Below are 25,638 nucleotides of genomic sequence, written 5' to 3' on the forward strand. Positions count from 1 at the left end.
TGATTAGATTTTTCAACTTCTTACCACTTCTTACTACTTAGACTCACATTTGATGGTTCCAGCTTCTCAAATGTGAGGCCTTGCTGTTTTTTCTTGCTGTGCATCACATCAAACTGAACATCTTTGGGTTTTGTACTGTTGGTCAGACAAAAAAAACACCTTGAGCCCCTTTTTTTGAATGATTTATAGACCAAATGATTAATCAATTATTCGAGATGTAATCATAATGTAATAATTCATAATCAATCATTTCATTATCTGCAGCCCTAGATTTAGCAAGCACAGGCGGTGTTCTTTTCTCTTTCCTTTGATGTTTTGATTCAGATGGGGCAGTGCAAGGTTAGGTTGGTGTTAAGTGAATCAAAAATACAAATTCATAGCATGAACTCGTTGCACCAGAAATGGTGTAGGTTGTAGAGCGTCTATATTGTCCATAGTATTAGATTTGTCCTCCTTGACTTTTCTACAGTGGTCTTTGCAATTGCGCTGTTAAAATAGACCCTCAGGGCTTTGATTGTGTAAGTACCTCCTTGACCCACATCTGAACCAAGAGAAGTGAAAGAAATCTGAAACGAGGTCACTGCAGCTAAAACCTCAAGGCTAAAAAACACATATCTATCTCCTGCTTCTTCTCCACCTACAACAGCATTCACCTGTCTTCTCAGAAACAGACGCTCAAACTAAAACTTCTCCGGTACACCGACTACTCATGAATTCATAAACTCTTATTGCCCTTAAAATGTAATAATGATGTTCTATTTTAACCAAGTATTGACAAAATAGTATCAAGTGAATTCATTTAAATGGACAATCTGGTATCACGCCAAAGCGTGTAACAGACCCGCCTGTCCACCAGAGGATGGCGTGTCAGTGTCATGTTTTGCCCCAGCGAGGCGTGAATATTACACGCGTGTATGAAGGATCAGAACCAACAGGGGCGAACAAAACCACTTAGGTTTAGGATAAACGTCATGGTTGACCTTAAAATAAGTATGTAAACTAAGTAAAACATGTGGAAAACACATCAAATCGGTCTTCAATACCAGTCTCCTGGTTAAAAGTTGTGTGTTTGTTGGACGCATCCACCTCCCCTCCCGCCCCACATCAGCGGTCTTTCTCACTTTTTATTCTACGTCACTAGCTCTGAGCGCAGCATATTCACACAGATGCATTTACATTGCAGTCAGTACAGACCACATGGTGTACAAATGACACGCCTAAAGCAAGTACGGCATTGTTGTGGCTCGCGTTTGCCTTGTGCATTATCATTGTCATTCACACACCTTTTTCGGGCTGATGTGCATTTGCTCCATTAACACTGCTGAACTCGTCCTTTTAGAGACTGCCAAGTCAAAAAGGAGCATCTTGCTTTGCAGTGCATTTGAATGACGTTTCATCTATTGGATAGACTGTCCTACATAGCTGAACTTTGAGTGCAGTATTGACTAAATTCTTTTCTCTGGCCTGATATCAAAGATTTGTGCTATAAAACCGACCCAGCATTGTTTCAGCAGCGGAGTCTCTATTAGAGCGACTTGTTTTAAAACTCACTGGAAGCTTTGTGAAGTATATTATTATATATGACGGGTACAGGTTTATTCCCTGCTTGGTGAGCTGGTGTGCAGTAACTTTGATTGATTGTTATATTGTAAACCACTGATTTCCTTTGAAGTTGCCGCAGCCACATAGAAGTAGAGATAGTTGATGATATCATTGATCGTATTCAGAGTAAAGAGCTGCTATAGTCTTATGTTCATCTTTTTAGACATTTAACTTTTATAAAGGCACTTCTGTGATTTTTATGCAGTCTTTATGAAAGCACAAATATTTTTGTCTCTCTTGTATGAAGACTGTTCTGCCCACATCTCAACTGTCTGGCTGACATTATGAGACACAGTATGTTTTACATTAACTAGAGAGATAGAAAGAAAAGAGGTCAGGTCACGCTCAGCTCCCATCTATAACCATCAGCGTGACTCTGCCAGTCTGCAGCCAGCCTGAGCACAACTCCCCCTCTTCCTGATCCTGGTCCTGCTCCAGCACTTAACAAGGATTTAATGTCGCACAATCATCTGTCAGGCAGATCAGATCTGTAATACACAGCAGCAGGTCTCACGGATGAGGCCACAACCCGATACGGATGTCCTGAAAAACAACAGCCAAAAAAGAAGCATAATCCCACAATTAATGTAATAACTCTCTCTGTTGTCGGTCGCTCTTTATCTCGCACACAAAGTGCTTTTGGCAAATGAAAATCTGATGTTTACGAGTTGAGAGCGATGTGATGCAGGGTCTCTCTGGACAGTTGTGTACATTGCTAAATGGATCATTCACAAAATACCAACAGGTGGTTTCCAACCCATCAACAATATGCTGGTGCTGCTGGCAGTAAATCTCAGGCTTACATGCTAAGCCTCTTCTCAAAGCTTTTATTCAGTAACTCCTGATGTGATGTTTAGATATTCACTTGCAGAAGGTATCAGAAGATAGCATTGTTTCACTCCCAACAGTCACAGAATTGCACCTAATAAATCTGCCATATAATATTTAAAGAAACTCAGTTAACAGCTTTGAGCCACATCTTGTATCATAAAATTTACAACGTGCATCTGAAACTCCTTCATTCACTTTGCTGCTAATGAGACAAGAACACGTCTGCGTTTTCGTCTTGTAGATGGTCCTGGAAATTGTAGCTTCAATCATTCTATTTATTTCACCTTTCTGCTAAAAAGCATGTCGAAAGTGTTGAAATTATTCATCCGAGCGAGGGATTGTGAATTGAAATAACCTGACTAATACTGCGTCTTAATATGTGGAAGCTGTATGTCAAGGTAGAGCTCAAGATTGAAGAAAAATAGGATTTGGAAATAATTTATTCTGTCTTTCTTTATTGGCACAAGTTATAACGTGGCATGTCTGTTAATCATCTGTCAGGTTGGACAGGCAGCAGCAGAGGTTTGGATCAGTCACAGTGGCACCCGCACAGATCTCCATATATAAATAAATTAATTTAATAACATAATTATTGAATAATTCATACACAAACTAAATCAGCCTCTAATTTGAGAAAATTGGAAGTAGATGCAGATTACTTGTATCATGTGTTGCCATTGAAATTGGGCTACAACTCAAGACTAATGTTATTATCAATTAATTTAATTAATTTATCAATTAAGCGTTTGGTCTATGAAATGTAAGAAAATAAAAAAATAAAAAAGCGCAAAGCCCAAGGTGGCATCAAATTGACGATGGTCCCGTGTTGTAAATACGAGCTCATGAGTTTCATTTGAAGGCACCATGTTTTCAGTTGAAGTCTATGGTTGCGTCTGAAATTCCATACTAACATGCTATTTAGTACGCTAAAACAGTATGTGGGATTTTTTAGTATGTCCAGAACCTTAGTATGAAACCAACAGTGCGCGAATTGCATACTATTTCAGGTGAAATATTACAATATGCAACGCTGGACACTACGACGGCATTAATATCCCACAATGCAATGCAGTAGTGATGACAACGTTCATTACAGACGTTGATGGACAGAAGCCTATCAGTGTGTTCCAATCCACATACTTCTGTACTAAAAATGACTATTTTGAGTGCATAAGTGCGTTCACACTGTAAAGTATGGCAAAATGCAGTGCACTTGAAGTACCCGGATGTTGTACTCAAAACGGTCAAATCGTTGAGCGTGGAACGCTGGACACTTTTCACAATCAATTGTCGCCATCTTGTTGGTTATGTAGCGGAAGGGCGGGACCACGACCACTATTCAAACGTGTGAAAATGGCGGCAGATGATGCAGGAGCTTTTGCAGTGCTGAACAACGTACCGTATAGATGTTTATGAAGCTATGTAGATAACAGAATAAAACAATACAATACATAAACATACCGGTGCATTTTCAGCCAACTGGAGGACACATCGTAGGAGACGACGTTGGAAACGTAATTTCCACTTTGCTTTCATTTTCTGTGTATTCTTGATCAACAAAGCAGGCAGATATTTTGGCAGGTAGTTGACGAGTAAAACCTGAAGGAGGCAACAATGCAACACAAAGGATGCCAGCTGCCGTAAAACCCCGAAGAAAAAGAAGGTCTTTTGGAGGGTAGCGAGCCGCGGTGAAATGTTGCGATCGTCATTTCCGGTAAGCTCGGGGTATTCGATTTGAGACAACCCTGCCCCGTTGAAATTCACGCACTACTCAAGTTAGTACAGAGTGCACACAGTGCACTACATTGAAGTGTACTTCTGGAAGTACGTGGATTGGAACACACTGTATGTGAATGACATCAGCTGACAGGAAGTAAACATGGATTGAAGCTTTTGCCTAGCAACGCAATTCTGTTGAAATGTGCTAAAACGGAGCGTTTCAGTCGGAGGGTAAATACGGGCATATTTAGCTTTGACAGTATGAGGAAAATAAAGTTTTTTTTTAACATTACAGCATGTAAACATGTTCTAGTAGAAACATAAAATGCAATTATGAACCTGAAAATGAGCACGATATGGGACCTTTAACTTACATTATACCACTGTTGTCCAGCCTCTGAATTATCAGTACAAGAGCAAATCTACTAAACTCCAGAAAACCTCATCTATTTATTCTGTAAATATATATGTTTTATTATTATTAATTTCTATATCCCTGTTGCACAATTCAGTATCATTTTGGTGTAAATATAAGTCCATGTGTGTAGCCCATCACAGTGTCCAGACAGTAAACACGCACCACTTCACAGTAAACACACTTTAGTGCTCCATGTGCGACCCCCTCCTCCTCTCTCCTCCTCCTCCTCCTCTTTATATAAACCAGGGAAACCCCATCCAAGCATTACAGAAACACACTCAGATGGAGATTACTGACTGCAGCAGCAGACACATGAGGAAGACACCTGCAGGATTTACCAACCAAATCTTCCTGCAATGCTCCAGTTAAACTTTGTCTTTGCCTCTGAACCAGAAAGAGTTTCATCTGTTTTAAATAAGCCTTTAAGTGACTTTTAAGGAAGAACTCGACTACTTTCTGTTTTGTTTTGGTGTTTTACCTGCTAGAGGTTAACTCAGCAGCTCTGTGTGCACCATGCTGTCCACGGTGCGCCGCCACAGCCTCCGCCTGCAGACCGAGCTCCACCGGTGGAGCATCTGCGACCCGGGCAGCCACAGTCTGCTCACCGAGAGCCTCCTGAACCGGGTACCGGCCTGCATCTCCCGCTCCAAGTCCTGCACCAGCTCCACCTCCACCGGGGAGTCGGACGGGAGCCGCGGGAGCTGGTCGTCCTCAGACTCGGTCATCTCCTCTGACTCCACCGGAGAGCAGCAGGTGGAGCCCGGTAGACCGTACCGGGTGGTGCTGTTAGGGGCCAGCGGGGTCGGTAAGACCGCCTTCACCAGCATCTTCAACGGGGCAGCAGACAGCATGGACAGCGAGGACTGCGAGATGTGTGGAGGTGAGGGGAAAGATGAGAACTTATTATTATTAACAAACCGGTCTGTCTTATTATCTTAAGACATTTTAAAAAATAGCTGGATACAAACAAAAGTTAACCAAACCCATAAATAAATGTCAAAATGTGCATATTATCATAGTAATATACATAGATAAAATCTAAAAAAGGTCACTATAATCCCAAATGGATCACCATGTACTTGTTAATTTCCTATAATATTATCATAATACTGTAATTATTTTTGATAGTATGACACATTGCTGTCAACAAATTCAAGATTCAAGATTCAAGATTCAAGATTCCTTTATTTGTCATTTTTATGCTCCACATAAAAACGAAATTGTGTTTCTTACATCCACCACTCTGAAATTCAGTGCAAAAAAAACTATAAGGTAATTAACTAATAATTAAGAGCACTAATAAATAAGCTAAAAGTGGCTAAAAAAAATGTAATAAATAGTTACAATTTAAAAATCAAAAATATTATTAAAGGAACAGTCTCTTTAGTGCAGTTCACATACTCTGATTGAGCAGTCTGATTGCTGTGGGAAAGAAGCTGTTTAGCAGCCAAGTAGTCCTTGAAATGACTATAAGTCTATGATTTCACTAATGTAAAGTTTTCCTTGTGTTTGTTAATTTCAGATGAAGTGTGCGAAAAGGAAATCGAAGTGGACGGAGAGCCTGCAACTATAATTCTGTTTGACACATGGGATGCAGAGGTGAGATGAAAAAACAGCTGCATTAACTTTAGGGCTATCCCGAATACCATTTTTTTGGGCTTCGAAGCTTCGTGATAGTCGAATAGTCAAAGGTATTCAAAGCTTTGCGGCGCGGCACGGAGCGGCAGGCTGACATGTTCTTCTGTCTGTCTCCATCTCCCCCATTACAGTGCTGCTGCCACACTGCTGTACACACACGTACCTCTACACACAACAAACAGCGATATCCATCTGAGAATAACTAATAATAATTAATGTTGAATATGAATAATGTTGTGGGATTATTCCTTTTTTCATGGGCTATTTACATACTATATATATACAGTATTTATAAAACAAACAAACAAAAACAAATCATTCGAATACTGATTTGGAGGTTGATTACCATGGCAAAGCATTCGGATCAGCCTTAATTAGCGCACATGGTCCATACGATACAGGAAAACCTTTATCTAATTGTGTTTTTGTGTTTGCAGACTGACAGCGAATGGGCTCAGGAGAACTACATGCAGACAGGTGATGCCTACCTGTTGCTCTACTCTGTAACTGACCGGGCCTCCTTCCTGCGAGCCTCCGAGCTCCGGATAACCCTGCGGCGCTTCCGTCCTGCCCAGCACACGCCGATCATCCTGGTGGGGAACAAATGTGACCTGGTGCGACGCAGAGAGGTGTCAGTCAACGGTGAGGAGATACAATCCCTGTCTGCTTGTGTCTGATGAGCACTGATACACTGTGAGGTTTTTAGTACTCATCATTGCCTTTCTGTTTCAGAGGGTCGAGCCTGTGCTGCCGTGTTTGACTGCAAGTTCATCGAAACATCGGCCGCCATGCAGCACAACGTCTGGGAAGCTTTTCGCGGCATGGTGCGACAGCTGCGTCTACGTCGAGACTCTAATGAAGCCAACAAGCGTCGCAGGCACATACACTCTAAGACTCGGCGTGAAAGCCTTCCTAAGAAGGCAAAACGCTTCCTCGACAAGGTGGTAGCGAAGAACAATCCCAGTGTGGCGTTCTGGCTGAAATCAAAGTCCTGCCACGATCTCTCTGTGCTTTAGGAGCCTGACTTGTTTTGAACTCTACACCAAACCTTTGAGCAGGTGAACAAGTTACGGCCCGGAGAACAGACTATGTGGACGCCTGCTTCTGAAGGGCAAAAAGTTGGATGGTTCGAGGCTCATTCCTCAGCATGGTGTACATGAGAGGTATTTGCAGCATTTCTGTACCGCACATCCATACGTTGCAGTCTAAACCAGACTGAGTGGACTGAGCTCTGTAATGGACTGGACAAATGTTGGAGGTTACAGATCAACTGATGGAAACTGAGAGAAGGATGTGATGTTTCTGTGTTTTGAACAAAAACATTAATACTAGTCTTTTCTCTTCTGTCTTTCCTCTCATCCCTGCCGAATTTGTCATCTGTCGATCTCCCAAGTGCTAAGATTTTACCAGTTGTAAGCTATTGACGATTTGTGTGATGATCATTTAGTTGTTACTTGTTTATTTGTAACATGTTGTATTTTGCACTCACTGTAAATAAATAACAGATTGACGATGTATTGTATTTTGCTACTTGTATGTTTCACGGTTACTTATTGAAATAAAGTGACATTCTCCAATTTGGGACAAAAAAAACTCACTTTTGTCTGTCGCCTCCACCTTACTAATGAGATATTACCATGGGTGACTCAGCTTTGACACAAAAGAGACACACTTACGCAAACCGCAACACAACTGAGCTGATAAAAGATGAGTCAGGTGACATTTCGGGAACAAAATTAGTGCCCTGTGTGTGTGTGTCATCTGATAGAGCACAGTGATTTGACTGCTCAGCGACTGATCAGAGATTTGGGTCACAGTGTGACACCGAACATCATGCTCAGACGCCGCCTGCTCTGATCCCAAACTCAGTTTTGTCGGAAAAGCGGTAAAATATGTTGCCAAGGTAACATTCAGAGGAGAGCCGGAAGTGTGTTTTGTATGTTCAGTTCAGGGAGTGTCAGGCAGATGGTGTCGATGCAGGTTGGCCAGAATATCTAACACAAGGCAGAGCAGCATACATGGACGCACGCTTTACATAACAAGAGTCCCCTCCATTTGAATTAATGGCTTCATCCGCTGAACCATCAACACTGCACTCACAGGTTCTGGTTAAATAACGGCGCTGTGAAACGGTGACTCACTCACTCAGCCTGTTTTTCTACAGTTGCAGATTCACACAAATCTCTGCCTTGTTTCCAAGCGGCTTTCTGCAGCTTGTAAAGCTCAGCAGTGTGGTGTCCATCAGGATGTTTGGAAGATAATCCCAGCTACATGTGAGGTTGGGTCATCATGAAGATAAAGGATAACACTCCATGAGAAACATAAAGGCTCTTTCAGGCATTCATTTATAAAAAATTTTAGAAGTGGAAAAGTTTCGAGAGAGCCAAAGCTGGAATCACATCTGCTATGGAACAGTTTTATAATATGTGCTTTGACCCGCTGAATCACACCAGATGACCCCATAGGTTTGCATTCTTATGATGCAATTCATTGTCAGTGTAATCTGTTGGTCCTATTGTCTACACACACACTGCTCCTTATCAGGCGCTGCTACTAATGGAAAATCTTGACAGGAAACAGTGCAGAGGTGCATAGGTCAAAGTCTGAGGGGGAAATTAGAAACTTAAACGCTGAATAGCACATTTCTAGACAAATTCCACGCATTAGTATACCCTTTTTGTCTCTTTTTGTTCACAGTTCACACACCTGCAGTCTAAAAAGTACTTGATTAATGTGTGATTCCTTCAACCAGTTGTTTTTTTGCAACTATAACCCACCAATATGACTCAGTCTATAAGCATTTAAGGATTTATGTAAATTGAGCGGCTAATATTAAGTGATAATGGATTTTTCCTTTATAGTACTGTATGTACCATTGTTCTGTTCTTCCTGTCTGCACTCTTGTCAGCTACTCCCTATTGGCCAGCTCTACATGAGGGCTGGGTGATTAGACAATCATTAGATCCAATAAAACATAGCTGGTTAACAGTTGGTTAACGTTTGACCAGAGAAGGATGGGGCTGCTCAGATCACTCTGAGGTCTGAGTAGTGACTCTCTCGATCTCTCCGGTAAGGTAAGTCTCCTCACACTCCTGTCTCGTAAGATATGGAAATGTTGAGTTTTTGGAGTAGTGAATAGGACACAAACTGGACTGTTTCTGTTGGTTTTAACAGGCTGTGTTTGATGTGTTGGATTCTTTCAGTTTGTTGCAGAAGTGCTCTGATCTTCACTTGACTTTGGCAGGGCCTTAGCGTCATATCGCACGACTGACCTCTCCTTATTCTTGGCTTCCTGGGTTGTTGCCATTGTCTGGTTTTTAGGGGGAAATTACCCGTATGGGACACTAGATTTGGTGTCATAGCAGCTGAAATGTAGACTGACAAAGGTCATTGAGTCATTGTGCTAAAGGGAGAAAGAAAGGGCCTGCAACACCCAAATAATTCTGTCATACGGCTTTGCAACTTTGTCCATTAATCCTTTGTTGGACAAATACAGTTAATGATTCAGTTTACAGAATATTTTCCTCACTGGAAGTTAAATCAAAGTGGATCTCTGTAAACTGGTAATGGTAAAGCAATGGGTTAATAGTTAAAATATGTCAGTCAGCACAGGTAGTGGTCAACATGGAGACAGAAATACTAATTAAAGTGAATTCATTAAAACATAAGTAATCTTTGTGTCCTGTTAATAAGTAGTGTAGCAGGGCGGTGACATTAAAAGAGTGCTGTGCTACAAAAAGGTCATTAGCCGCGACTCAATGTCACCTTCACTCTTCTGTGACGGCTGACTTCACCCTTCTCTCTCTTGCCGGCACTTTACGAGTCCACAGATCTCAACCGTGGTCAATTATCAATCATTATCATTACTGATATATCTGTTAAGCACAATCATGTCATGCATGTGTTGTTATTCTTGTTTGACATTAATGCTTTTTTTTGTCATTATCTAAAGCAGTGTCATAGTAATGTTAACTCAAACAGTACTCTACATATATTCTGCTAATATAACACTTTATAACGTCTTTGAGACACACTGAAGATACTGTATACGACACATGAAATTATTATTTAATCTTCCATATGTGACTTTTGGATATCAGAGAGACAGTAAATGTGTTACTCGTCATTCTTTTTAAACAAAACACACCCTCACATCCAAACACACAATGAAGGCTGTAATGTTATTCTAACTCTGAGACTGCTGTAAAGTCATTGAGGTTAAAGACTCCATGTTGACCTTTGGGTACCTGCGTCATAGTGACACCCAGCGTGAAAAAAATCACACTGGCTTTGTATTTAAGCTCCGACTTTCAGTTTCTCCTGATGGGGTGGGTGGTTCACCTGGTTGTGTAGGTGGAGCCACCAGATAACATGTACATGTGTGGATACCCAAGGACAGAGGACGGGTTTTCTTTGACTTTATGAATCAATAACTCTTTGTGCTGAATAGAAAAAGTAACGTACTGAGGCACACTGGGGTTAATTGTTTCTAGACAGCACCAATTTCCATTATTTCTACATTCAGCATGAGATGTGAATTTACCAGCAGAGCACAGTGAATATTATGCATTGTAAAATTTCAAAATGTGTAATTTAAATCCTCCTCTCATGTCACCTCTCTGCCTCCTCAACCTCCTGCTTTCGCCTTTACCATTCTCCCCCATATCTCCTCCTCCTCCTCCTCCTCTTCTCCTTCCTTCCCAGACTGTGATCATGACACCCATGATGCATCTGTTGTTGCTCCCACTCCTGTTCAGCATTGTGAGTACATAACGCTGCCAACTGTTGCTTTGGTCCTTCAATACATATTCATAGTAAATGCACAAATACATGAACCTGTTAAAAGGATGCTTGGATCTATTCATGAACAATAGGAAGACTTTTTAATGGTACTTTATGCATCCTTTACGAAGAAAGTATCGTAGGTTAAAGCAATGTGTGCAAGAAAACCTTGGTAACTTATTTAAAACATTAAAAGGAAGTGCAAAATCTTCCTAAACCGAGCGTTAGTCTTTTGCCTATAGACTTTGCTCCCCTGTCCTACAATGGGATATAAGATTTCCTTCACTTGTCGTGTAAGTTTGGTTCAATAAATAACTGGGCTGTAAAAACCGGCCCTCAATGCCTGACTACATTCCGCTACAGTTCGGAGCTAAAGCGAAAAGGGCAAATGTGGGCGTGAGTGTAAGGAGTTCAATTTTACCTCAGCCTGTACAATATTCAGTGACCTCTGACCTCTGTTTCTGTGCTCTGATAGGCTGGTGGGAAGGATCTGGAGGAAAAGAAAGGCCCGTTTGAGAACACACAGCTGGATATACCAGAGGGGACACCAGTGCCATATCCTATGCATCAGGTATTACACACATACCAGCAGTGGTGGAAAGTCCATTTACGTACAATATTGAGGTACTTGTACTTTTTTCCATTTATACTACTTTATACATCTGCTCCACTACATTTCAGAGAGAAATATTGTACCTTTTACCTTGCATTAATCTGTAGCTGTAGTTGTTAGTTACTTTTCATTTTAAGATTTTACATTAAAAAACATATGATAAGCTTTTAAAATGCAATACAATAACCCTTACTTAAATCTGCTTGAGAACCACTGAACTAGTTTCTTTTGTTTCCTTTTGTCTGTGATCAAATGAAGAGTCAAAAGGCTATAGATTAATCTGTTATTGTTTTCTCATCTTTCACTCCATAGTTTCAGGTGACCCATCCAGGTGTTAATGGTTTCAGGCTGAGCGGAGAAGGTAAAGAAGACATTAGGATTTCAAAGGACGGGTGGCTGTACCTGGAGAGGCCTCTAGACTGGTCCCGAGATGACCATTACATGATCATGGTAAGGTGGTCCTCTCTTATCTTATAAACACACAGACAATTATACTTTTTTATTGTAGTAGCCATAAAACATTCATATTTATATGTACTTGTGTTTGTGTGTGGCTGTATCCAGGTGGAGGCGCTGGCAGATGATGAAGTTGTGGATGGCCCAGTTTATGTAACCATAAATGTGTTGGACGTCAACAACAATGCTCCGTACTTCAACCAGAGCGACTACACAGCTGTGGTCAGAGAAAACAGTCCAGCAGGTGGGTAATATAAGTACCTATATAAGAGGAGAGGTAACACCCCTAATGCCAAAAAGAAAACTGTTAAAACTGACAGTGGCATTGATAAAAATGTATACAGTATACAGCTATACAGCATACAGTAATAATTAGCCCATTCATTAGTTATGTCTTGTTAAGCTCGGAAAAACTTATTTTGTTAAAAAGTTTTACCCCAAGCTGTTTAAGCAGAGGGGATTTAGGGGAGTCAAACTGAATAAAAAAGATGTTAAATGCAAAATCGTGTTTATTAAAAAAATAATCTACTAAGAATAAAAAGGTGTATTTTTTTCACATTTAAATTCCTAGCTTTGCAGATCAGATAGGAAATGCAAATGTCACTGTTTTTTTCAAATCTGACCCTTCTAAAAAAAAGTAATTGAAAGGGCTTGATAAATACTCAATATAAATATGAAGGTCACATAACTTGGAATAAGATGATTTTTCCAACCTTAAAGCTGCTTAAGGGGAAGGTAAAGGAGAAAACAGGATTTTAAGGAGGTATAAGTTTACCATTAGGCAGTGGGCTCTCGTGTATTGGATGTAGGTGCTCTCAAGGATGCTTCAAAAAGAAAAATATGTCCCTCGTTAGAACTGTAGTATAATGCAATGTTAAGATAACTTTGGTAAAGCGATAAAGGTGACTTGATGTTCAGTGTGATGCACAGCTCAAGCAAGTTTGCAGTTTCTGCAGAATCATGTTCACACTACTAAAATGAAAACAATGTCGGTCTTGAATAATGTGTTTGGTGTTAAAATAGTACAACCAGTGTGTAGTTCATTGGCTCAAGCATCTAAAAGCACCACTGTGTTTATTTAAGGCTACCTTCTAAAGGATTCCTGGCATGCATATGGGTTATACAATATTTTTATATGTGCATTGACATCCAGTTATTAAACTACTCTGTTTTATCATCTCTCTGTGGTAAGACTTTAACATCAGTTTTGTTTGTTGTTCCAGGTATCCCATTTACCCGCGTGTTTGCGTTGGATCAGGATGACCCACAGACTCCCAACGCTCATCTGAGCTACAGCCTGGCGAGCCAGATCCCCAACAACCACCACGTCTTCCTGTTCCAGATCGACCCCGACACTGGAGAGATCTCCACCACAGAAGAAGGTAATAACGTGAAGCCAGACGTCGGCGCACAGAACTAGGTGCACCGTCCGTGGGAAAGTCTGTAATCTGTCCATCTCTGCCTGTAATCTGGCAGTATAGTGCCACTGTAAATCCAGATTACACAGCTCATCTCGTGTGCTCAAGATTAACGCTGACTGGAGGCAGATTGCCTAAATGTGTCGCGTGATGTTGATCACTGATTACTTTGAGTGTGTTTGAAGATGCCTGTTTGACATACTGTATGTGAGCTGTTTGGCATCATATGAACACTATGTGATGCATGTGTGTTGTTTAACAGGGGAGCAGATGCTTAAAGCCAGAGAAGGCATCCGGTACGGCCGAGGAGAAGATCAGAGCATCGACGCTCTGAGGACAAAGTTTGACGACTACTGTCCAGAGCAGAAGATCCCCTATGAAGAAAACCCCTTCTTCACCTGTGTGGAGAGAGCAGGTTTGCATCCAGCAAAATAAGAAAAACCATCATCATAATAAAATTATAAAATTCCAGTGGAGAAAACAATATATAGTGTCCTCTTGGATACACCTATGGTAGAACAACATGATTAAGTGCCCTCTAGGGTGTCCTTTCAGTGGAGAAAACTGTATAAAGTGTCCTCTTGGATGCACCTATGGTCGATAAAACATGTTAAGTGCCTTCTAGGGTGTCCTCTCAGTGGAGAAAACAAGATAAAGTATCCTCTTGGGTGCACCTATGGTTGATAAAACATGATAAAGTACATAAGATAAAGTCTTATGAAGAGTTGAGAACCACTAATCTGCGGTGTGGTCTCTGACACACGACTGCATATACATACTTTTGTTTTTTCTGACACGTGTGTTTCTAAAATCTGAGCTGAGGGATTTGTGGCGTGTAAAAGCTAGAGCGTGTGAGAGTGACGGATGGTGTCAATGTAGATAAACACAGACTGTAATGAAGAAAGCGATTAGTGCTGGTGGTGTGATTTATTGGGTGTTGAGTTGATGAGTTCAGCCCGGGGAGAGTGGTTAATCCATCACCAATGTGACTCAGCTCTCCAAACTCATCTACTGATGTTCAACCCTTTCAAGCTTTCTCTTTTTTTGTTTTGTCTTTGTTTTGTCTTTGTTTGTCTTTTGTCGTCTTCCTCTGTGGTGTCAGAAAAGAGGAGGAGGAATGTGGACCCCCTGGAGGACCCAGACTACACCCTGTCTGTGCGCGTTCAGGACCTGGGAGGAGCGTCGCAGACCGCGCTGAGTGGAAACGCCAGAGTGCACATTGTCGTGCAGCAAAACCTGTGGGTCAATCCTGGACCTATAACTGTTAAAGAGCACTTAAAGGAAACTTACCCTCTGCTCATCGCAAAGGTGTGGTGGGATGCTAACACAGACATTTTAAAGGGATAGTTCGGGTCTTTTGAAGTGTGGTTGTATGAGATACTTATCCATAGTCAGTTCAGTAACAGCAATTTACTGCTGTGAAAGGGGCTGGAAGCAAAATGTATTTTAGCCACCTAAAAGAAAGGCTCACCTAAAAAAATCAAAGTTTAAGTTATGATTCGAATATTTTCGCTGGTTTACCATGAGAAAGCCGTACAGTCTATGTTTCCGACGGGGAAATGAAGCCGTTATCTATGCTCTCACCAAAGCCATCAGACTCCATTGAAATTTTTTTTTAATTTTAGCGTGCAGAACACTCAGGTTGTTGGTCTACCACTGCTTCAAACAGTTAGTTTGTTTGTGTTACTGTGTGACTTTGGTTAGTTCGGATTCACCAAAGTCACACAATAACACAAACAAACTAACCGATCAAGGCAGCGGTAGACCAGCAACTTACGTGTTCTGCTAGGTAAAATTACAGTGTCTAGTGGCTTTGGCGAGAGCATAGACACATATAGATACAACGACTGTCTGACGGCAAGGTAAAGCAGTGGCAATATTCTAAATATAGCGTATACATACGATTTTTTAGGAGGCTTAAATATTTTTTTCTGCCAGCCCCGTCCACAGCAGTACATTGCTTTGCTCCCATGCGGTAACTCCTGTCTGCTTCTCCAAACTGGGGGCGAGCCGACCGTCATCTACTGTAGATAATACACTGACTTTGGATAAGTTCCTCATACCACCCCACTTCAAAACATCCAGACTATCCCTTTAAAATCCAAACACTCACTTTACCGACTATATCCAGTAACTAACCTTCCCACTCCGGCCTCGTTCCTTCCTTCTTGTATCCAGGTCCAGTCCAATGAGCCCAACGCCGTCTACACGATAGCGCAGAAAGAGCGAGAGCTGAAATTCCCCTTCCAGATCACAGAAGATGGAGAAATATATGTGACAGAGGAGCTGGACAGAGAAGATAAGGACATGGTACACAATGCACGCTTAGTTTGCTCAATAAATCTCTTTTATCCTGCATATAAAAATCTCAATTTACTTCTAGGGATGATTCTTGACCTTGTGTTGGTTGTGTTTCAGTACATCGTGGTGGTGTTCGCCGTGGATAACAACGATAAACAGGTGGAGCCACCAATGGAGATTCGAGTCTTGGTGGAGGATGTGAATGACAACATACCGGTGTGTGCAAACGAGGAGAGTGTGTTTGAGGTGCAGGAGGGCGAGCCTGTAGGTAAGATGTGTGTGTGTGTCTGTGACTATTACATAACCCATTCATGGCGTAGAGAGTGTAACATGTGCTTGAAGGTGGGGATGATGCCTTCATTCAGAATTTTTTTTTCTTAAACTCCTATTTTCTTCCTTTGAATTCAATCTCACCATTGCTTCTCTGTTTACAGTGTTTCTGGGTCCATATTTATCAAAGATTTACACTTAAGATTGCTCTAAAGATGGATGGTAGGAGTGAAAAATAAGACACATTTGTCAAGTTACCAGTGGTGGGAGAAGTATTCAGATTCTTTACTTAAGTAAAAGAAGTAAAAATCCTTTAATGTTTACTTAAGTTAAAATATTAGCATCAAAATATACTTAAAGTACCAAAATTAAAAGTACTTATTATGCAGAATGGCCCATTTTAGAATCATATGTTATATTATTATTTTATATGGATGCATTAATGTATAAGAAGTACTTTACCGTTGCAGCTGGTAACTGTGGGGCTGATTGTGACTACTTAATATACTGCAGGGTAGCTTAGTCTATAATAATACATAAAGAATACTTGATTATATTTATATAATTATATTGTATGTAATGTTATATTGTATTAATAATTTGAATCGGCAAAGTAACTTAAGAAGTACAAAGTAGCATAAAATGGTAATACTCAAGTAAAGTAAAAAGGTACCTCAAAATTGTACTTAAGTACAATAAATGAGTGACTTACTTCTACTTAAAGTGTAAGAGAAACCTTCAACAGCAGCTCTCCAGTGATCACATGATTAAACACATGTATACTTAAATAATAGGAAGTTGGCTGAAATTAAAACAAAAAGCGAACTCAACTTGCAGCAGCAAAGAAATTCGGCTGATGTTATACGTCAGAAACATTATATGATACAGAGAATTTAGTGCCACATTGACACGTGCAGGCTATGAAACTGCATGGAAAGTTATTGCAAACAAAAAAGTGGTGTAAGATCCTGTCAAATGTTGCCAAATAATAGGTTAGAAATATCTTATTCTGAATTATACATATTGCTATTATTGATATTTTGCACAATCCCTCAGGAACGCGTCTCAAAATCTGTGTACTCACCTCTAATTCTGCACCGCAGTAGGATTTACTCTTCCTGTAACAGGCCTCTGGAGCCCCTTAAATTCAGTAACATCTTTATTCTTACTCTTCTTATATTTGTGGTTCCAGGCAGCCTGGTTGGACAGCTGTTGGCCCATGACGACGATCAAGATGGGACACTGAACGCTCACCTGACTTACACCATCCTGTCCCAAGATCCACCCACCGAAACCAACGCCTTCGCCATTGATGCTGATTCTGGAAGAATCCAGGCGTTGCGCTCGCTGCAGCGAAAAGACCATCAGGTGTACAACCTCAACGTCAGAGTCAACGACCCGGGTTGGTAACCTACTTACTGTATGATGTAACATACCTGTAAATAGAGGTTTAATCCGTTTTATACTCCAAGTACTTTTTGTTTCACAGCTTTCAGCACAGAATGTAAGGTCATCGTCAAGGTCATCGACGTCAACAACGAGATGCCTCTGTACGAGAAGAACGATGTAAGTATGTGAACCACTTCCTGTCTCTTATTTCTCACCCTGTTTGGCTGATTGTCTTCATGTTTCTGTGTCAGTACGGCAGTCACACTCTGTCAGAGGACACTCCTGTGGGACACACTGTGCTGACCATCAGAGCAACAGACGCTGATGACCCAGACAGCGGCAGCTCCCTTATCGAGTTCCACATCACTGCTGGCGACGATGATGAACTTTTTGTTGTGGAAACCGACGGCAAAGGCGTCGGCCACGTGGTCGTAGCTAAGGTACGGTATCTCCACTCTATACATGACCCTCACACACACACACACAGATGATTTCATACAACTCATTGACTCTGATCTTTAACTGTTTGCTTAAACATTCACGGCTCCTTTTACCTTAAAAAGTGAAAAACTCCCATGCTGTATGTTTTGTATTTCACTGATATACTCTTATATAGGCTCGCAACTAATGATTATTCCCATTTTTTATTACTTTATTGATTTGTTTTTATTATTAAATGTATGGTTTGGTTAGTTAATTAGCTACTGTAGTTAATCTTTATTGACAGACTCGAAGTCCATTAGAAAGACATACAACACAAACAACAATACATACAGTCTATAAAGTGTCAGAAAATAGAGAATATTCCCCTTCAGTCCAAGCCGTCGTCTTTTAAAATGTCTTGTTTTGTCCGACCAACAGTCCAAAACCCTAAAGATGTCAAATTGATGATATAAAACAGAGAAAAGCTGCAAATCCTCACATTTGAGAAGCAAATGTTTGTCATATTTGCTCTAAAAATAACATAAACAATTGATTATTAAAAATAGTTGTCAATCTTACACAAACATTAGAAATCATTTATTATTTCATAGATATGAAAATCGTTCTCAAGAGTTTTGAGTAAATTCTGTAGCTGCTGGATTTGACTTCTTACCTCTTGTGTTATGAAATAAGAAGGTAATGTTCTGTAACTGTCTCGGTATTGCTGCCCATTTAAATGTAAAATGCTTGGATAAGCAGAGAGCGTGACAGTGACAGTCACGACTGTGTTGTGACCTTGAACATGTTCTTTGCCTCCTTTATTCCGGCTTTTTTCTAACCAGCCTGCTTGTCTCCTAACAGCCTCTGGACTTTGAGTCCTCTCCCACCTATAAACTCCAGATCGATGCTCGTAACCCAGAGCCGCTGATGGAGGGTCTTGAGTACGCCGGCGAGTCCACAGCCTTCGTCTCTGTGTCTCTCACTGACGTAGACGAGGCTCCAGAGTTCAGTCTGGATATCCTGGATGTGACTGTGCCTGAAAACACCACCAAGGGATCAGTGCTGCTCACTGTGGAGGCCAAGGATCCAGAGGGCAAAGAGATCGGGTAAAGACCAAAACCACATGACAAGACCAAAACCAACAATGAATTCATCCTTCATGCATTGTCTGTGTAAACAAAGCCTGATGTATCTTATTTAAAGGTGTCGTGTGTAGAATTTAGCAGCATCTAGTGGTGTGGTTGCAGATTGCAACCAACTGAGTACCCCTCCGCTCACTCCTCCCTTTTCAAGACTGCGGTAACATGAGCCGCCGAGTGCAAAACCGTGGTAACGCCGTTCGCCTCGCTCGGAGGCCATCCTGACCATAATAACACTACTATAGGAGCAACTGAAGTCAGACGGTGGATGGGGGTACCACGGTTTTGCTGATATGTTCTCATTCTAAGCTAACAAAAACACAACGATTCTTAGTTTCAGGTGATTATACACTAATGAAAACATAGTTATAAATATTGTATGCCATTTCTGCTAGTTGATCCCCTTAAATGGTATCCCATTTTAAAAGATTTAGGTGTTCAGTTGAGAGCCAAAGACAAGATAAGGAAGATGGAAAGTTGGAGACAGACTAATCTATTTTTGGTTCTGGTCTTTTCTTGACAACAGAAGAGATATAGGTGCAGTTCCTTGAAGGCCAGGATTTTAGACTTTAGAAAACGTTAATGTCCCCAAAGGGGCAATTTGTGGTACAGCACAGTAAACATTAAACATAATGTAAAGTAAAGTAAGTATAAAGTATATTAAAACAGAACGACAGCGATAACAACAAAAGAATTGTATGTATAATTGAACTCTATGAGTTAACATAACTTCTTCCTGACCGTACTGTATGTTACACATCGCCCTACCACAGCTTGTTAAGTTGGGTTATTGCCACTAGATTTCCAGCTCCCAGGATCTTTTACAGAATTCAAGCAACTTTATTCTTGAAATACAGAACTATTAAATTTCTCTTTTTTTTTGTGTAGCAACTACCACAACAGCTCTGAGCTGTATACCCAAATACAGACTAAAAAAACACCCTCTTAGAAACCTGAGGGAGACAACAGTGACACTATGTTCATGTTCTGTTTACGAGCTTAAACAAGATGTACTGTATGATAGGAGACTGAACACAAACACACATGCATAGCTTTCATAGTTTATGAATGAATGAATTGTTCCATGAGATCAGCTTTGTTTTTAACGTCACTGCTACTGTTAGGACTCTCACATGTACCCAAAACAGACTATTGATTTGTTTTGACTGCCATTATTCCCCCCAGGTCCCCAGTTCAGAGCTCGGTGTGTGTCATGGATAATTTCTAATATCTGCTCACTCTATATGTGTGTGTGTGTGTGTGTGTGTGTGTGTGTTTGTGTGCCTCTGTGTGTTGTGCAGTTTTAAGCTGGACGGTGACACTCGGGGCTGGCTGGAGATCGATGCTTCCACAGGAGAGATCAAGACCAAAGACAAGCTGGACAGAGAAACCCTGGAGACGTTTGATGTCATCGTCACTGCATTTGAGAAGGGTGAGATATGAGACTCATCTCACAGCTTATTAGAGTGTTTTTTGTTTTGTTGATCAGCTTTTATTAAGGTCATAATGTTAATTCTAGCTTATACTCTTTAAGCTTTGTGCTGTTTAATTAAAAACAATGCTAACAGAGACACTAAGAATGTCTCTGTCTACTAGCATTAAATAATATAGTTTTTATTTGTTTATGTTATGAAAACGTAACTGTATTCATGACCTTCGACCTTGCACGTTGAATCAGCGAGACTCGTTCATACTTTTCTGATTTCCCTCTGAAGAGAACCCGCAAAAGTCTTCTGAGCGCGTCGTGTCTGTGAGGCTGCTGGATGTGAACGACAACGTCCCCAAACTGACGGAGAACCAGGCCTTCATCTGTGTGAAGAAATCCGAACCTGTCATCATCAAGGCCCAAGACACAGACAGCGCCCCCTTCTCCCAGCCCTTCACCTTCGCTTTCGCCCACGGCAAGAAATCTCCCAACTGGGAACTGGAAACTATTGACGGTACGCTAACATACACTGCTGTACTGCTGAAGTGATGCATCTGAAGATGGTATAAAACTGAGTTTTACATTCAGATCATTACATTGTTCTTGTTTCCTTTTGCATGACATGCAGGTACAACGGCTAGACTGACCCTGAAGAAAAAACCAACTGAAGATAAAACCTTCAATATCCCCATTAACATAAGAGACAATTCAGGCATGGGAGTCACGCAGGCGTTTGAGGGTGAGTTCATTCTTTATGTTAAGCTTAAAGGGTAAGTCTGGTGTAAGGCATTTACTCGACTAATCGGTCGTTTTGATCTTTGGTCATTTAAGATTTATTTAGTCGATTAGTCATTTTTTTATGCTTTTTTCATGTTGAATGACTTATTTCCAAAATACTTATGAGCACATCTCTGGTAAGCACAAGATTTAAAGTGGTGCTTTTGTGTGATTCTTTGTGGAGACACTTGTTTTATAGATCGATTAGTCAACAAAATTGTATGAGTGTTAGTCGACTAAGAATTTCTTTGGTCGAGGAGAGCCCTAGTCTGGTGACCAATGCTAAGAAAAGATAAAAACTAACAATGAATTGATCCTAAGAAGTATTGTCTGTGTAGCCTAACCCTGATATAGCTTCTTCCTCAGTGCCATAGAGCTCCATTGTTGTCCATAAAAACATGAATGAGCCACACTGTTACAATGTGTGACATGTTCCTTCATTACCATGAACATAGGCACTGCAACTTATTTTGAGTCAATCCCACATTCACCACCTTGCTGCTGTAAATACACACAAGAACACAAAGAGTGTATTAATCTGCAGCTGAAAATAGTCCCCAACAAATGTACTATTTTCTCCTGTTTGCTAAAAACTACAGTGCCTAGCTGTTTTAGGAAATTAGCCTTTTTAAAGCTTTTAAAAACATATTATGTGTCCAAGATTTATATCTTCAGTAAGGATAGACACGCTTGGGGCTTAGTTCCACAGACAGGGAATTTGATTTTGAGAGACACTGAATTTTCCTGCAGGTTCCTGCTGTTCCACACAGTGAAGCCAAAGAGTGATAAAACAGACAAACAGAGGACAATAAAAGAAACAAGTTGGACAAAACATTTTAAATATAAGGGCTGCAAAACACACCTATGTTTTTAAAGCGATTACTTAATAAAAAACATTTGTATACAGAGACAGGTTACACAGACTTTCAAGGGCTGAGATAAGAGATTGGCTGTTGATGAACTAACACATTCTTGGTTTGTGTCTTTTCATGGGATTTGTTGACACTAGTCTCTTATAAAAGCTTAATGACGTATGTGTTGCTTCTCTACTTTCTATACCAGTGAGAGTATGTAACTGCACAGAGCTGGGCTACTGCTACATGGCACCAGAAGAACGTGCCCTCAGCATGGGGATGGGACCCACCATCGGGATCCTGGCTGGTACTCTGGGATTCTGCAGTAAGTCTGACAAACTCTCATGTAAAAGTCTTGAAAAACAAACTCACACATGAAACGGCGTCCATCACACTGTACAGTCTGATGTTATTATCTAGTTTTGTGTCGGTGGTGCTTACTCCATTTTGTTCCTGGCTTTAATTTACTTATTTTTTTGTCTTGTTGCAGTTATTGTCTTCATCGTAGTGATCAAACGCGTAAGTAAAGGAGGCAAGAAGACGAACCTGACAGAAGAAGAAGAAGAAGGGAGAAACCCCATGATGTAGTCACACGCACACACACACACACACATACTGTATTTGTACTTTTATACTTGTGAGGACCTTACATCTGCATGTCTAACCTGAACCTAATTCTAACCTTGACACTCAAACCAAGACCTCTAGGCTCATTTACAGTCTTTTTGCCAAATAAATAAATAAATAGATCCTCGCCTGCACAACAGCAGAAGTGAGGACTTGATTTTCCAAGTGTCCTCTCTCTCTCTCTCAAGGTCTAAAAGTAGATGTACACTCACACACACACACACACACACACACACACACACACACACACACATTTACATAAGATTATTTTATTTTATTTACAAGAGAGATTTGATTAATAAGTGCTGTGCATACTTAATTACGGTCAGGTGGCCCCATGCTAATCATGCATATAATAAAGCTTGTTAACGTATTTTATGTTCAGTTCACTCCCAGACTCAGGTTGTTTCATTAGCAGTTTAATCATCTCACATAATTCAATTAGTTTGTGGCCCAGAGCTTTTGTGTTGTAATTCGCTTCTGCTTGAATGTTGTGTTACAGCTGGAAATATCTTTAATGTTAAGAAACACCTTAAACCCAGAACGTTACTGTGTGTAATGAACAATAACTACTGTGTTTTGTAATGAGCAGTCCTTGCTCTGTTTCCCAATAAACAAAGAAACTGGGAATCACTTTGGTTTCATCATCATGTGTGTCTGCACCTGTGGGTGTATGTGCAGCACATGTTGGAGCAGACCCGTGGTGCAGCAGGTGATCAAAGACACAAGTGTGCACATCTCAGCAGGTAACAAACAACTTCCGCTCTGCCCTCTCCGTTCAGATTTCTGACTAACATTTACTCTGTGCTTATAGTCAGTACTGTTGCATCCGTCTCCCCCCCCGTCCTCCTCCCTGCTAGCCTGTCGCTGAGCAGTCAAGGCCACGGTGCTGCTACAGAGAGCGATGCTCTGAGTCATCTCTCAGACGGTGGGAGACAGGGCACAGATTGTTAGCGGTGCTGAAAGGATGAATTGGCATGATTGTGGGCTTTCATGCAGCACAAAGAAGCCGCAACACACCAGAAAAACACACTCAGACACACACATGTGGGAGTTGAATGTGGGTGCCACATGTGCTGCCACATGTGTGTGAGATGAGTCATCATCATGAGTCTGCTGCTGCTCCAGACAAAACGGAGGACAGTTTCAGAGGAGTGGACTGAGCTACGGCCTCATAATGACAAACTCAACATGGAGCCTCTCGGGTGTTTATGTCTGCACTTTCTCCTCGCATGTATCCCGGCAACACTTTCCATAACAACACACACACACACACACACACACAGAGTCCTGGAGAGCTGGTGGGAGAAGTTGAAAGGTTGAGGGACAGAAGAGAAAAGGTGAAGGAAAGACAGGGAGAGTAAATCTGTGTGATGGATGACCCCACCATTTCTGGATATCAATCCTCACCATCACATCCAAATGTGCTAGGGAACCCTTTTAAGGGAATATGTTTCACCATCACTATCAACTATGATCTGTTGATTAGACACCAGCTTGTGATGCGTAAGACTTATTATATGCATATGTGCTTCCCAAAATCGGTCAGGAATCTTTTAGAGTCGGTCATATATTTTATGAGATTGCAATCTCATTTGAGCAGTATTTTGTATTATGCTTTTCAACATATAAAGACAAACACCAACAATACAAACAGAACAAAGTGGCCAGAAGAACTGAACATCTGGTTTAGATCCAAAATACATTAGTATGATGCACATACTGTACGTATTGTTCATAGCACGCAACGTACTCAAAGAGATTAATTGCACAGTTACATAAATATGTTGCGGAATTATAAATGTGATAAAATCATAGCATCTATATAAGGAAACGCTCAGTCACGTTACAGTTGACAGTGACGCAACAAATAAATATCTGGAGAGAAAGAACAACATTTTTTAATTATAATTTTAAAAAATGTATATTCCAATTTATAATCCAAAATGTCAGTTTCCCAGTTTTCATTATTGCAGTCTATTATTTCTTTTATTACAATATTTGAAGGTCTCTCACCACAAACATTAAAAAAAATCCACTTTACATTTAAATCTTTATGTTAGATTAGATGTTCCTTAGGTATTAGCTCAACCGCCCTTTTCCTTGACATTGCAGTAAACTGGCAGAGCACCAAACTCAAGTTCAGTGCAAGTGAACCCTCCTCTTATTTATTACCAACATTTTGTAGATCTATGTGTGTTTTTTATTTCCAAAGATACAACTAGACAGTTTATGTACATTATAAAATGTTATAATTTTGTCAAACAAGGACTGACATGATCTACTCTGCTTTAGGTAATGACAAAATGTGTCACTTTTTAAATGACATTTTATCTAATTCTGCATAAAAACAAATATGTCAGATCATTTTACTCAGTGCAGCCTGACAAGTTGTGACCGCCCCTAGTGGCAGATAACTTCAACTGGATCAGTTTTGAATTTCGTATATCAAAGAGTCAGTTTATGTGGGATGATTTTTATTACACATCTTGCGTCTTAGAAGTACAAGCATGTAAAAATAAATTCCATAAACAAATGTCACTCGGTCTGCTTTTACGAACCAGTCCTGGAACAATCATCAGAGCTGCAGCGGAAATGAGGCATATAAATGACTAAATGTTTATTTCCAGTGAACTGACTGGATGTCAACTATAAACCAAATACACCAGTTGTTCCGGACGCTTACAGCATATCAACGTGATGACCATCACAAAGATGAAAAGTCTCTTCTCTCTGTGACCATATGTGGCACAACAGGAAATGTGTATAATAAATAAAAGTATTAATAAAGGCAGGCTATTATGAACAATCTTCCATCAGGGTTTAGTCACACAATGTGTTATCTGGAACTATGTGAGGTTATTTTTGATCACAGTTACATTCAGTTTCATTTATACTCTTTAAAACAGGTTCACAAGGTTTTTAAAACAAGACAATGTTTTCAAAATAACATAA

At 40.5% G+C, this 25,638-nt stretch overlaps 2 protein-coding genes across 3 annotated transcripts; both read left to right on the forward strand.

Moving 5' to 3' along the window:
• Positions 1 to 4,813: 4,813 nt before the first annotated feature.
• On the forward strand, positions 4,814 to 7,721 carry gem (GTP binding protein overexpressed in skeletal muscle). Its single transcript, XM_074653728.1, has 4 exons — positions 4,814 to 5,450; positions 6,093 to 6,169; positions 6,646 to 6,850; positions 6,941 to 7,721. Exons 1-4 carry the CDS (start codon positions 5,084 to 5,086, stop codon positions 7,222 to 7,224), a joined length of 933 nt encoding a protein of 310 aa, XP_074509829.1. The 5' UTR covers positions 4,814 to 5,083; the 3' UTR covers positions 7,225 to 7,721.
• Positions 7,722 to 9,184: 1,463 nt separating this feature from the next.
• On the forward strand, positions 9,185 to 23,313 carry cdh17 (cadherin 17, LI cadherin (liver-intestine)). Of its 2 annotated transcripts, none has more exons than XM_074653741.1 (19): positions 9,185 to 9,282; positions 10,913 to 10,969; positions 11,466 to 11,561; positions 11,916 to 12,053; positions 12,168 to 12,303; positions 13,283 to 13,441; positions 13,740 to 13,892; positions 14,580 to 14,785; positions 15,656 to 15,787; positions 15,896 to 16,046; positions 17,241 to 17,450; positions 17,538 to 17,614; positions 17,689 to 17,877; positions 18,722 to 18,966; positions 20,301 to 20,431; positions 20,715 to 20,939; positions 21,054 to 21,164; positions 22,265 to 22,381; positions 22,547 to 23,313. In XM_074653741.1, exons 2-19 carry the CDS (start codon positions 10,922 to 10,924, stop codon positions 22,642 to 22,644), a joined length of 2,622 nt encoding a protein of 873 aa, XP_074509842.1. In that variant the 5' UTR covers positions 9,185 to 9,282; positions 10,913 to 10,921; the 3' UTR covers positions 22,645 to 23,313. The 2 variants fall into 2 exon arrangements, with proteins under 2 accessions (XP_074509842.1, XP_074509843.1); XM_074653742.1 differs by having other exon boundaries at positions 9,193 to 9,277.
• The last annotated feature ends 2,325 nt before the right edge of the window (positions 23,314 to 25,638 follow it).

This window comes from Sebastes fasciatus, chromosome 12 (assembly GCF_043250625.1).
Source record: "Sebastes fasciatus isolate fSebFas1 chromosome 12, fSebFas1.pri, whole genome shotgun sequence".
Lineage (NCBI taxonomy): Eukaryota > Metazoa > Chordata > Actinopteri > Perciformes > Sebastidae > Sebastes > Sebastes fasciatus.

What these genes read in the sequence shown, in the direction of transcription:
- gem (XM_074653728.1), top strand. Translation starts at nt 5,084, where the DNA reads ATGCTGTCCACGGTGCGCCGCCACAGCCTCCGCCTGCAGACCGAGCTC. An exon ending in TTGACACATGGGATGCAGAG is followed by an intron (nt 6,170 to 6,645) that starts GTGAGATGAAAA and finishes TTGTGTTTGCAG; the next exon opens with ACTGACAGCGAATGGGCTCA. An exon ending in CAGAGAGGTGTCAGTCAACG is followed by an intron (nt 6,851 to 6,940) that starts GTGAGGAGATAC and finishes TTTCTGTTTCAG; the next exon opens with AGGGTCGAGCCTGTGCTGCC.
- cdh17 (XM_074653741.1), top strand. Translation starts at nt 10,922, where the DNA reads ATGACACCCATGATGCATCTGTTGTTGCTCCCACTCCTGTTCAGCATT. An exon ending in ACAGAGAAGATAAGGACATG is followed by an intron (nt 15,788 to 15,895) that starts GTACACAATGCA and finishes GTTGTGTTTCAG; the next exon opens with TACATCGTGGTGGTGTTCGC. An exon ending in GCCACGTGGTCGTAGCTAAG is followed by an intron (nt 17,878 to 18,721) that starts GTACGGTATCTC and finishes GTCTCCTAACAG; the next exon opens with CCTCTGGACTTTGAGTCCTC.